We start from the raw sequence: 13,380 nt of genomic DNA, 5'->3' as shown, positions 1-13,380 counted from the left end.
TATAAATTTTGAACAAAACAAGTACGCACCTTACCATGTCTCCCAGTGGCGTAACTAGATACATGTGGGCCCCATAGCAAAAGTTTGTAAGGGCCCCTATTTATCACCTAATGCTGAAAAATGTATGCAGCACATGATACTTTGACAGGCAAAGTGGCCCCTCTCAGCTCTGGGCCCCATAGCAGCTGCACCCCCTGCACCTATGGTAGTTACACCCCTGTATATAACACATATAACTGTGACAAGGAAGGTGGCCCCTCTCAGCTCTGGCCCCATAGCAGCTGCACCCCCTGCACCTATGGTAGTACACCCCTGTATATAACACATGTAACTGTGACAGGGAAGGTGGCCCCTCTCAGCTCTGGGCCCCATAGCAGCTGCACCCCCTGCACCTATGGTAGTTATGCCCTTGATGTCTCCCAAATTGCACATGCCCGCAACATCGCACATATTCATGACTAAAAATTGCACTTATTCATGACAAAAAATTGCACCATATCAAATTTTTTTGCTGCAAATTCGCATCTCATTAAATAGTGGAATTCAGGTTAAAAAAAAGCGATATGAAAAAATGGGATAAAGTGCGATTTGGGAAAATGCCCAAAAATGGCAACTCTCGCCCTTAACATTTCCATCACATTTACGTATATGAATAACATATGAAACCTCTATTGGTAGTGTGGAAGCGTTGTCATGGTTGTCATGGCGGACTATACATTATATCTCAGCATTACCCTCTATTACATGTACGTATATGTTTTTCAGCCTCCCTGGCAGAGGAATGTTCTCCTTCCTCCCAGCCTGTCATTATGTAACGCAATGTGACATATCTGTGACAATACAAGAGATTAAGGCTTGACGAGACTCCTTCCTAGAAAGCCGAATATCCATCGGACATCTCGTCCCCCCGCTCCCCGCACAAAGAAAACTATTTGGGATGAGAACGGGGCACAAAGGGGGGAGGCTGAGCCAAATATTCCTTTGTGCCTGGTCTTTGTTTTGATCAGAAGGATTCAGTTGTTAGTTCACATTTAATAGATGGATTAGGGAAGCTGAATATCCAACGAGAGACCCCAAAGGTACAATCCGCCTCCTTCCCAGCGCACAAGGGACGTCCTCCGGTTCTCAGACAGAATTCTCTCAGAAGATGTCTCATGCATGTACGGCAGAAGAGAAAGGCCGGGTTTTATTCCCTTGTAGCGACCGCCGCCTCGGGGGCAGCATCCCGCGGAAGACATAACTTTATTGTGGTTTAGTTTTTATTAACCCCCGCTTGTCCGCGCATGAGGATTCCCCCTGAGAAATCAATGGGAGGATGTCGCCAACAATCCGGTGATTTCTCTCCCCCTCGGAAATAAAAGTCAGTCTAAACGGAATTTTATTTCCGTCGGAGTCTGCTGAAGAGTGGGCGGCGCTGATGTCATGTGACCACCTGTTACCACCCCCTGCATACCCCCTCCCCCCCCCCTCTCATCAGCTAATGGCCAGCGAGTGTGTAACTCGCCAAAGCCATTCGCTGCCGAAAAGGTCGACCCAAGCAAACTGTCCTCATGGCGAAGGTCAACACATGTAATGGTCAATATGAGTTTTTCACGTGTTTGTATGTTAATATCGACCCCGATCAACATGGACCCCCAATTAGCGTGGCGCGTACCCTCACATGGCTCACGTCGGTCGCCGTAATCGGCCCAGGTGTCTTTACCGTTCCCAATCAGAGTTTCTGTTGATGATATAGTATGAAAAACCACCCCAAATGTAAAAAATCTTGAAAAACTAAGTACTACATTTTCATGCGTCGACAATTGGCATGTCAACCTTCTGCTTTTGTCGACTCTTTGTCAATGTCGACCAATTGCATGTCTTCATAAACAGACAGCCTTATCTGATCACATGGAGAAGAGAGAGCGGACAATCGGGCAACTGAAAATAGGTTTTTTTTGGGGTGCGATGCTGGCCGAAAGGGGGTGCAGTCAATTTACCTACAGTCAAAATACCGACAGGCAAAATTCAGACGACCAGTGGCAGACAGTAAAATGGTCAACATGGTCATAATGCTGACACGGGTTAAAATGTTGACATGTCAAAAAGTCGACATGCGTTTGTCATATTTTTTTTAAACCGACTTGTTCTTACTTCAGGATCCAAGTGGGCACAGAGTTAGGTGATAAATACTTTAAAAAAATGTTGACTTTTCGCATGTTGATTGTTTAAATGTCAGCATTTTTGACCATGTTGGAATATTGAATGTTGGCATTTTGATCATGCCGGTATTTTGACTGTCTGTCGTCTGTATTTTGAATATCGGAAGATCATACTGAACCCGCCATATTTACCAATATCAGTAATGGGAAGCCACGTGGAAATTATTACATGGTTCTGACGTGACCGCTTTCCACAATGTGATCTAATAACATGCCCAGACCGCATTGCAAATGTGAACAGTTCTAAAAGGGCCCCTCAGTAAGCAGACCGCACATGTACACAGTACTGTGCGGGGTCCGTGAACTGAAAGTGTGTGTATCAGTAATAATAGTATAACTGATCAACATGACCCCTGTTTTAAAATAGCAAAACCCTGAACTCTAATATGTCGGCACAGTATAGGATAGTAATGGGGGGGCTAAGTGAAAACCGGAACCGGACAGGTGTCACAGAAGCCCCACCGGACAGGCCAACCCCCCGGCAATGCAACCCCCAAACCGAACACTGCAAGCTCCAGAATGACAGATATTGGTAAATGGAACCTGTCTGGTCCGGCATTGTACAGAGCTGTGATACACAGAGACATGGCACGTGGTAGCAGTGACACCTGCTGATCACATACAGCTGGTCACCAGCTCTCACTGGACCTGACCCTACTGTCCAGCACTGGTTGGGGCGGGTGCATAGTACAGAGCTGTGACTGTGACCCTACTGTCCAGCACTGGTTGGGGCTGGTGCATAGTACAGAGCTGTGACTGTGACCCTACTGTCCAGCAGCTGGTTGGGGCGGGTGCAAAGTACAGAGCTGTGACTGTGACCCTACTGTCCAGCAGCTGGTTGGGGCGGGTGCATTGTACAGAGCTGTGATACATGGCACGTGGTAGAAGTGACACCTGCTGATCACATACAGCTGGTCACCAGCTCTCACTGGACCTGACCCTACTGTCCAGCATCTGTGTCTGTCCCTGTGTACACAACTCAGTCTGAATCCCGCAGCTGCCTGTACAATGTTACACACGAGGCACAGTACACACCCCAGCTACAAAATACAAATGACATCTATTTGCTGAGAAATGTTACACTTTATCATAAGCACAAAAAGCCGGAATCAGTGATCCTCGTAGCTCAGTGCGTTTTACTCTCAGGGGGGAATCCAATTAGCTGCGTTAACCCATTTTTAAGAAAACAAAGAGGTTGGATAAGACCGACTCGTAGCGGGCCGAATTCATCCGCTGTTGGGGGTCTGAGCATGCGTGAATAGGCGCATGTGTAATCCACCTGTGCGTACGCCTGCAGCGAGTTTAACACTTGCTGATGCTTTCATTCAGTGAGGGGAGGGAAGGGGGCGGAAGCAGGTGGCGGAAGCAGGGGAATGCCCAGTGAATTCAGGCGTTTGATGCCTGCTGGGGTGGACAACTGACATCACATTACTTCAGCGCCCGTCCCAAATTTGGAGGACAGAGTTGAATTGAAACGTCAGTCCAGGATGACTTTTCATCACGAACGGAGGAAAAATCTTTCGATGGTCAGCAACTATCAAATGGTTTTTCCTTTGTGCGGTCGCATGCTAGAGGATGTGTAAGACTTAATTGGGGGAGGGGGGACGACACATTCGCTGGGACGGTGTTTACCTGTTTGCTAAGCAGCGAATATATATGAACAGGTCTGAATTAGGCTGAAGTCATCCAATTGCTTGTGTGTGGTAATTCTATATAGGGTTTATCGGCAAATTCCCCTTACCTACTCCGAACAATCCCTGTTTTGGGTAAAAATGTCAGGACTGTTTAGAACCCCTTGGCTACCCCCCCCCTCCCCCTCCTTAATGACTAATTAGACACTTTGAAATTTTTAGTTATTTTTAATTAGCCATTAATGAGCTGTCAGTTTTGGGGTGAAAAAAGTGCAAAGTGATGGATATGGGGGTACAAGGTATGAGACAGGTATATTGGGGTGCTTTATGAGTGGGTTGAGTGTTTTTTAGGCTTTCAGATAGGAGTAATCAGTTGTTTTTTGCATGTTTTTTGACAATGCCCTTAATAGACCCAAGTATATACTTATACCCATTTTCATGTACCCCAAATTTATTTTACACAAAAAACTTTTTTTTAATGTTTTATTTTCAGTGCATTTTGCAGCCATTTAACACAATTGAATTACCCCAAATCTTTTTATTATGCCCTGTAATATACTTCTATACTGTTTTCCTATGATACTTTGGTACAGGCGGATCTCCCAATTTTTATCTGCGCTTTACACTTTATCACATTGCAGGTCATCGCTGATGGTGTGAATGCAGCTAATTGGATGGGTGCGGATCATATTGTCTACAGCAACTAGGTCGGCAAGCATTAGGTTGACACCACTAGGTCGACATATATCAAGGTCGACATGGGTCTAGGTTGACATGGGACAAGGTCGACATGGGTCTAGGTCGACATGGGCTAGGTCGACAGGGTCATTAGGTCGACACAAGCATTAGGTTGACAGTCAAAAGGTCGACACGGTGTTTTCCACTGTTTTTTTACCTGAATGTCGACACTGTCGACATGGACACATTTTAAAGTGCACCACATCCCCTCGCATCGCGCTCTGCGCTCGCCATGCTTCTCCCACCATGCCCTAGTGGATGGTAGGACATGAAATACCTCCTGTCGCCACATGCCGACTCAAAAAACTCCATGTCGACCTTTTGACTGTAGACCTTGCCCATGTCGACCTAATGCTTGTGTCGACCTAATGACCTGTCGACCTTGACCCAGTGACTGCACCTGGTTTTATTGGACATCCTGAGTAACGGGTGGTAACAGTGGTATCAAGCGGTGACATATTTATTCTTGTCATCGATATTAACTGAGGACAAGTAGCGCAAAGCATACTGTAAGTCAGTACATATGGGAGGAGCGTCGCGGCGATGTACCGCCAGTGCTTGGTACATCACAACCATTCTCCTGGTTTTGCACCATGTAGGTATGTGATCTATGTAGGTAGTTGACAAAGGACAGATGGCGGAATGTTCTACCATCCGCTGCCTGTTTTCACCCCGCACGGCCGGGTACCGCATTCTTAATAATCGCGTACGCTCTAACATATGCGATTATTAACGCATAGGACCGGTCTTTCGATAACAGGTGTCCTTTGCGACACCGGCCGCGGGGCATGCTGGGAGGGATCCGTGACTGATCCCTCACACAGCGCTGCGGGAAGACGTCCCCTCCAACACCTGGACACACCTGCTTTTACCCTGACACTCCCAGATAACGTTCAGTTACATCCCCCAAAGTCCGGTTTCCTGTCCATCAACTTGCTTAAGGCAGTGAAAAAAAAGAGTCTGGATTCTATTGCAGGATGACGTCACACATGAGCGCTTCGCTTCTATCTGTACTCAGTGGTGTGCAGCTGCTATGGGGGCCGGGGGCTTGGGGGGGCCAAGGAGAAGCATTTCGCATTTGTATTGATAGCACATCAATACGAATACGAATTGCCGTATTTTCGGGATAGTAAATGTAAAAAATGTGTATTTCTGGATACAAATACACCTATTTTTTTACAAATTTCCTTTAGTAAATATCCCCCAATGGATGAAATTTAATAGGATGAGAGATTCAGAAGGTGAGAGATTTGGTAAGAAATCTCCAGTTTTCTTAAAGCTGCAATCACTGGCGTAGCTATGAATTGGGCGTCCCCCCCACCGTTATTGGGAGGGCGCCCCCTCCCCCGCCCGCACCCCCCTCCCCCGTCCGCAGCCTTACCTGTCTTGCTGGTCCCGTCCCGGCTCCCTTGCTGGCTTCATTCTTCTGCTATGGAGACGGACCAACACAAAATGTCCGCCCCCATACAGCAGACAGTTTCAAAGAACTGTCTGCTATATGGGGCGGACATTTTATTGTGGTCCGTCTCACTAGCAGAAGAATGACCACCACTGAAGACAGGTAAGGCTGCGGGCGGCGGGCGGCAGATGGGCGGGCAGGTGAGAGTGGGCTAATGTTGCGGTGCTATAGTTACGCCCCTGGCTGCAGTCATTTACACAGCAAAACCAGTTTGATTTTGCAGTGTAAATGATTGCCGCTTTAAAAAAACGGGAGATTTCTTACCAAATCTCTCACTTTCTGAATCTCTCATCCTATTAAATCTCACCCTATGGGTCTGCTGACACCTGTAGTCCGCCTGTAAAAAAAATGCAAAAAAAGTCAGCATTTGCACATAGACTGTGTATTAATACAGTATATACTGTAACTACAATCCTATTCACCATCCATAGATAAAGGCCTCTTTGTTCCATGTAGTCGTCTAAAAGTCTTCGAAAATATAAACAATGCAATATCCAATACGACCCGGGCAGCGCAACAATGCTGTAACATTCTGTACGCTACTTGCGATACATGAGGTCATTTCCGGTCACCGGCATTAGAAGGAAAGGGGACAGTGCTGATTGGCTGAGAGTGTGGGAACCAGGATTTCCTACAGTAATTGACTGTTACAACTGCTTAATGATGTAGGATTTATGCCAAGGGTTAATTATATGCAAATAACACAGAGTGAGTCACAGGGTAACACTTCCTAATGCATGCAAGTGGGAGAATGGTGTCACATGTATTCAAACCATTCCATTCCCTTACTGTACTATGCTCTGCACCGTTCCCTTACTGTACTATGCTCCACTCCATTCCCTTACTGTACTATGCCCCACTCCATTCCCTTACTGTACTAATCCCCACTCCATTCCCTTACCATACTATGCTCTGCTCCATTCCCTTACCGTACTATGCTCTGCTCCATTCCCTTACTGTACTATGCTCCTCTCCATTCCCTTACTGTACTATGCTCTGCACCGTTCCCTTACTGTACTATGCTCCACTCCAATCCCTTACTGTACTATGCTCCACTCCATTCCCTTACTGTACTATGCTCTGCACCGTTCCCTTACTGTACTATGCTCCACTCCATTCCCTTACTGTACTATGCTCCACTCCATTCCCTTACTGTACTATGCTCCACTCCATTCCCTTACTGTACTATGCTCTGCACCGTTCCCTTACTGTACTATGCTCTGCACCGTTCCCTTACTGTACTATGCTCCACTCCATTGCCTTACTGTACTATGCCTCACTCCATTGCCTTACTATACTATTCCTCACTCCATTCCCTTACTGTACTATGCTCCGCTCCATTCCCTTACTTCACTATGCTCCGCTCCATTCCCTTACTGTACTATGCTCCGCTCCATTCCCTTACTGTACAATGCCTCACACCAATCCCTTACTGTACTATGCTCCGCTCCATTCCCTTACTGTACTATGCTCTACACTGTTCCCTTACTGTACTATGCTCCGCTCCATTCCCTTACTGTACTATGCTCCACTCTATTCCCTTACTGTACTATGCTCCGCTCCATTCCCTTACTGTACTATGCTCCACTCCATTCCCTTACTGTACTATGCTCTGCACTGTTCCCTTACTGTACTATGCTCTGCACCGTTCCCTTTCTGTACTATGCTCCACTCCATTCCCTTACTGTACTATGCTCCACTCCATTGCCTTACTGTACTATGCCTCACTCCATTGCCTTACTATACTATTCCTCACTCCATTCCCTTACTGTACTATGCTCCGCTCCATTCCCTTACTTCACTATGCTCCGCTCCATTCCCTTACTGTACTATGCTCCGCTCCATTCCCTTACTGTACAATGCCTCACACCAATCCCTTACTGTAATATGCTCCATTCCCTTACTGTACTATGCCTCACACCATTCCCTTACTGTACTATGCTCCGCTCCATTCCCTTAATGTACTATGCTCCACTCCATTCCCTTACTGTACTATGCTCCGCTCCATTCCCTTACTGTACTATGCTCCACTCTATTCCCTTACTGTACTATGCTCCGCTCCATTCCCTTACTGTACTATGCTCCACTCTATTCCCTTACTGTACTATGCTCCGCTCCATTCCCTTACTGTACTATGCTCCACTCCATTCCCTTACTGTACTATGCTCTGCACTGTTCCCTTACTGTACTATGCTCTGCACCGTTCCCTTTCTGTACTATGCTCCACTCCATTCCCTTACTGCACTATGCTCCACTCCATTCCCTTACTGTACTATGCTCCGCCCCGTTCCCTTACTGTACTATGCTCCACTCCATTCCCTTACTGTACTATGCTCCACTCCATTCCCTTACTGTACAATACAGCGCTGAGAGCGGCGGGGCATACAAGCGGCCGTACAGTATTATACAATACAGCGCTGAGAGGGGCGGGGCATACAAGCGGCCGTACTTTATTATACAATACAGTGCTGAGAGGGGCAGGGCATACAAGTGGCCGTACAGTATTGTACAATACAGCGCTGAGAGGGGCGGGGCATACAAGCGTCCGTACAGTATTATACAATACAGAGCTGAGAGGGGCGGGGCATACAAGCGGCCGTACAGTATTATACAATACAGAGCTGAGAGGGGCGGGGCATACAAGCAGCCGTGCAGTATTATACAATACATTGACATTGCTGAGAGGGGCGGGGCATACAAGCAGCCGTACACTATTATACAATACAGAGCTGAGAGGGGCGGGGCATACAAGCGGCCGTACAGTATTATACAATACAGCGCTGAGAGGGGCGGGGCATACAAGCGGCCGTACAGTATTATACAATACAGCGCTGAGAGGGGCGGGGCATACAAGCGGCTGTACAGTATTATACAATACAGCGCTGAGAGGGGCGGGGCATACAAGCGGCTGTACAGTATTATACAATACAGCGCTGAGAGGGGCGGGGCATAAGAGCGGCTGTACAGTATTATACAATACAGCGCTGAGAGGGGCGGGGTATACAAGCGGCCGTACTTTAATATACAATACAGTGCTGAGAGGGGCGGGGCATACAAGCGGCCGTACAGTATTGTACAATACAGCGCTGAGAGGGGCGGGGCATACAAGCGGCCGTACAGTATTGTACAATACAGCGCTGAGAGGGGCGGGGCATACAAGCGGCTGTACAGTATTATACAATACAGGGCTGAGAGGGGTGGGGCATATAGGCGGCCGTACAGTATTATACAATACAGCGCTGAGAGGGGTGGGGCATACAGGCGGCCGTACAGTATAATACAATTCAGCGCTGAGAGGGGCGGGGCATACAAGCGGCCGTACAGTATCATACAATACAGCGCTGAGAGGGGCGGGGCATACAAGCGGCCGTACAGTATCATACAATACAGCGCTGAGAGGGGCGAGGCATACAAGCGGCCGTACAGTATTATACAATACAGCGCTGAGAGAGGCGGGGAATACAAGCGGCCATACAGTATTGTACAATACAGTGCTGAGAGGGGTGGGGCATACAAGCGGCTGTACAGTATCATACAATACAGCGCTGAGAGGGGCGGCGCATACAAGCGGCCATACAGTATCATACAATACAGCACTGAGAGGGGCGGGGCATACAAGCGTCCGTACAGTATCATACAATACAGCGCTGAGAGGGGCGGGGCATACAAGCGGCCGTACAGTATTGTACAATACAGCGCTGAGAGGGGCGGGGCATACAAGCGCCCATACAGTATTATACAATACAGCGCTGAGAGGGGCGGGGCATACAGGCGGCCGTACAGTATTATACAATTCAGCGCTGAGAGGGGTGGGGCATATAAGTGGCCGTACAGTATTATAAAATACAGCGCTGAGAGGGGCAGGCATACAAGCGGCCGTACAGTATTATACAATACAGCGCTAAGAGGGGCGGGGCATACAAGCAGCCATACAGTATTATACAATACAGCGCTAAGAGGGGCGGGGCATACAAGCAGCCATACAGTATTATACAATACAGCGCTGAGAGGGGCGGGGCATACAAGCGGCCGTACAGTATTATACAATACAGCGCTGAGAGGGGCGGGGCATACAAGTGGGTCTGCGAATCACAACAGGGGGGGTTGTGCCTTGACTCACGGGATGAGGGCTAAATATATAAGATCTGGCTAAATATATAAGAGATGTTAGAGTGATATAACAGTACTTATAAATTCTACATCTTTTCTGCTCTCTTTCAGATGTTCTTTGCCCCAATGTCCGAGTTGAGGGTGACCGCTTTAAACACAGGAATGGGGAAAGAGATGAAATCCCAGGTATGTTAACCCTTTGATGACCACTTGTTCAGACACTTGCAATGGCCTGGTTATATGACAGTGGCCCTGTCTGAAACCGGTGAGATTTTTTTTTTTTTCATTTTAAAATTCTGTATGAAATCTCGAGGCTGCGTTGCTGAAAACTGTTACATGACCAAGATAAATAATTGCTTCATTTTAATTTAGGGCTTTAAGAGGTAAATAGCACAAAAAAATAGTAAATCAGAAAATGATTCTGTACGTTTATACTTGTCCATGCTTATTGTAATATATTTAGGGTGACCTGTTTTTTTTTTATGTGGCTTTAAAACAGTTACGGGGGCTAGAAATGCACAGGGTTTTTTTTCTGCTGCAATTAGGTTTTTTTTAGAGAAAAACCTCTGGTATGGACACTTCATATATATTAAAACTGGGGCGATAAACCTTCTCCAGCCTCAAGTGGAAAAAAAGATGTTTCATGTTTAATCTTTGCACCGTGAGCTAACTTGGGTCTCACTGAGGGATTACATAGGAACCCATCTATTGGGGGGGGGGGGGGGGGGGGACACGGACATGATTTTCGGGACCCTCCCGGCCATTCAGGGAGTGTAGGTACTGTAAGTATGCATCTGTCCCCCCCACCCACACCGATTAATGGATTCCTTGGAAGATTACTCCCTTTGATACTGTAACATATTAGTACAATGTTATCACTAAATGTATCCACGTCACAGGATAACTCTCTAAAAATAATCCTCAGTGACGTCTCACTATTTTTTTTTAGCCACTAAATATATAAAAGGAAGCAGATAACTGACCAAACGTTATCCCGGTCCCTCATCCCCAAAGACACATGTAATCTATCTGAGGATACACGAGGCCTAGTGAGTCACTGAGACATCTGACGGTTTCATTATGGTCAATATCACAAAGCAAATAATGTAATGGGACTCTGGGGCCCTAATCGTGACTTCTCACAAATTCAATTAAGTTCCTCTCAGCGGCAGAAGCTCTCACATTAAATATATGGCTCTGGGTTATTTCTAGAATCATTGAACGAGGGAAAAAAAACAAAAAAACAGGACAACATGTTACCGAATCTGGGAATATAAATTACCGACAAAATCCGGCGGGATGGTTCTAAATCACCATTTTTTACACTATTTGTACCATGAAAATATAGTTTATAGTTTGCCACGATCGTTCACTGGAAATTAAAGTGCTAAAACCATACAGAGATAAGAAGGAAATATAAAACAATGTATCAAATGTTTTTAAAAATATCTTTATTGTACACAAATTACCTAAATACAAACATTAGCAATTACAAATACAGAAAAGTTGCACTTTTAAATCATAAACATAGCAAAGATTCAATTTTACTACTCTAATTAATACAATTAAAAAATTGAGTTTTCTTTTAGCGCCTCCTCCTCTTTTTCTTTGCCTCTCTCTCCCCCTCGTATTCCTTCTCTTTCTTCACGCCCTCAGCTGTCTTTTGGTCTTGCACCTATTGACACCCTTCTCCCCCTTTCTCTCCTCTTTTCGGCCCTATTCACCCCTGTCCAACTTGGCGACTTTCAAGCCTTGCCGAGGTGGGGGGAGGAAGGACACACATGACAACATAATTCTACATGAAGTGAATATGCAACATCAGGATCCGGGTTTAGAGCAGCAGCAGGACTGATTAGATCCAGTCCAGGTTTTCCTAATCTGATGTGAATCATGGTTTGGCTAATTAACAGAACTTGTGGTTTCCTGTTCAATGTCTGCTCAGAGCAGCTGGGCAATAGGCTTGGGGTGTGGGAACTACGCTAGGACCTCTGGAGTGTTGTACCCATGCTGTGAAGCCTGTATAATGCCACGGGTATATGGTCACTAGGTCGACAGTCATTAGGTCAACCACTGAAGGTCGACATGCATGAGGGTTGACACGACTGAAGGTCGATATGGGGTTAGGTCAACAGGGTCATTAGGTTGACATGCCCAAGGTCGACAGTGAAAAGGTCGATATGGAGTTTTTCACTTTTTTGAGCCGACATGTGCCGACAGGTGGTATTTCATGCCCTACCATCCACTAGGGCGTGGTGGGAGAATAAAATAGTGTGCCGAGTGCAGCGAGCCATGCGAGGGGACGCGGCTTGTCCATATCGACTGCGTCGGCACAAAAAAAGTGAAAAACACCATGTCGACCTTTTGACTGCATGTTGACCCAATTCTTGTGTTGACCAAATGACATTGTTGACCTAACCTCATGTCGACCTTGATGCACGTCGACCTTCAGTGGTCAACCTTGCTCATGTCGACCCTATAGCCAGGGCCGGCGCTAGGCACCGGAGGGGGGGGGGCCCGGCGCTCAACCACTTGCCCTCACTTACGGCGCCATGATGTTTGGGGGAGGGGGTGCTTGCTGCCGCGATTCTCCCCAGGGAGGGGAGGGGGTATCCAGCGCCGTGAGGTTCCGGGGGGGGGGGTGGGGGGCTTTGCCGTGCGATGTGGCGATGGCCGCCGCAACTCTCCCCAGGGAGGGGGGGGGGGGGTGTCCAGCACCGTGACGTTCCAGGGGGGGAGCTTGGCGGGTGATGCAGGTCACCGTGACGCGACGCTCCCCAGGGCGGCTTGCTGGGTGATGCGGCGCAGGGGGGACCAGCTACAAACTGCCGCCCTTCAGTGGCCGCAGACCTAGGCTAATGCCTAAGGCTGCCTAGTGGTGGCGCCGGCCCTGCCTATAGCCCACACCCATTGCCAAGCTGTCAACCCTGTGTGCTGTCTGCCTGCTACCAATAAATAAACAGACTTCTTGTATCCAGTGTATGTGATCTGTCACAATATATATATACACACACACACACTCACACACATCGTATTCCACAGCCACCAATAAAATATAAACCTTCTAACTATACTAGACTGCTAAAAGTTAGCATCTGATTGGATGCCGTGATTGACGTTTGCACTGCTATTAAATAAGCCCGTCAGAGAGTTTCCCCTATGTCTTTCTTGGCATTATCTAAGAGATATAGATTATTCCAGTCATACGCCTACGTACAGCATCTCATTACAGTCCCTTTCCATT

At 47.2% G+C, this 13,380-nt stretch overlaps 1 protein-coding gene across 1 annotated transcript in view; it reads left to right on the top strand.

The window, feature by feature from the left end:
• COL22A1 (collagen type XXII alpha 1 chain) overlaps positions 1 to 13,380 on the top strand; it is a 276,007-nt gene that overhangs the window by 68,494 nt on the left and 194,133 nt on the right. Inside the window, exon 4 of the mRNA XM_083144895.1 lies at positions 10,251 to 10,325. Within this exon, the coding sequence (XP_083001021.1) occupies positions 10,251 to 10,325 (75 nt within the window). The remainder of the gene's footprint in view (positions 1 to 10,250; positions 10,326 to 13,380) is intronic.

This window comes from Crinia signifera, chromosome 5 (genome assembly GCF_055691185.1).
Source record: "Crinia signifera chromosome 5, ASM5569118v1, whole genome shotgun sequence".
Taxonomy (NCBI): Eukaryota; Metazoa; Chordata; class Amphibia; order Anura; family Myobatrachidae; genus Crinia; species Crinia signifera.
Note: the sequence above shows the minus strand (reverse complement) of the source record. Positions and strands in the feature narration are given on the sequence as shown.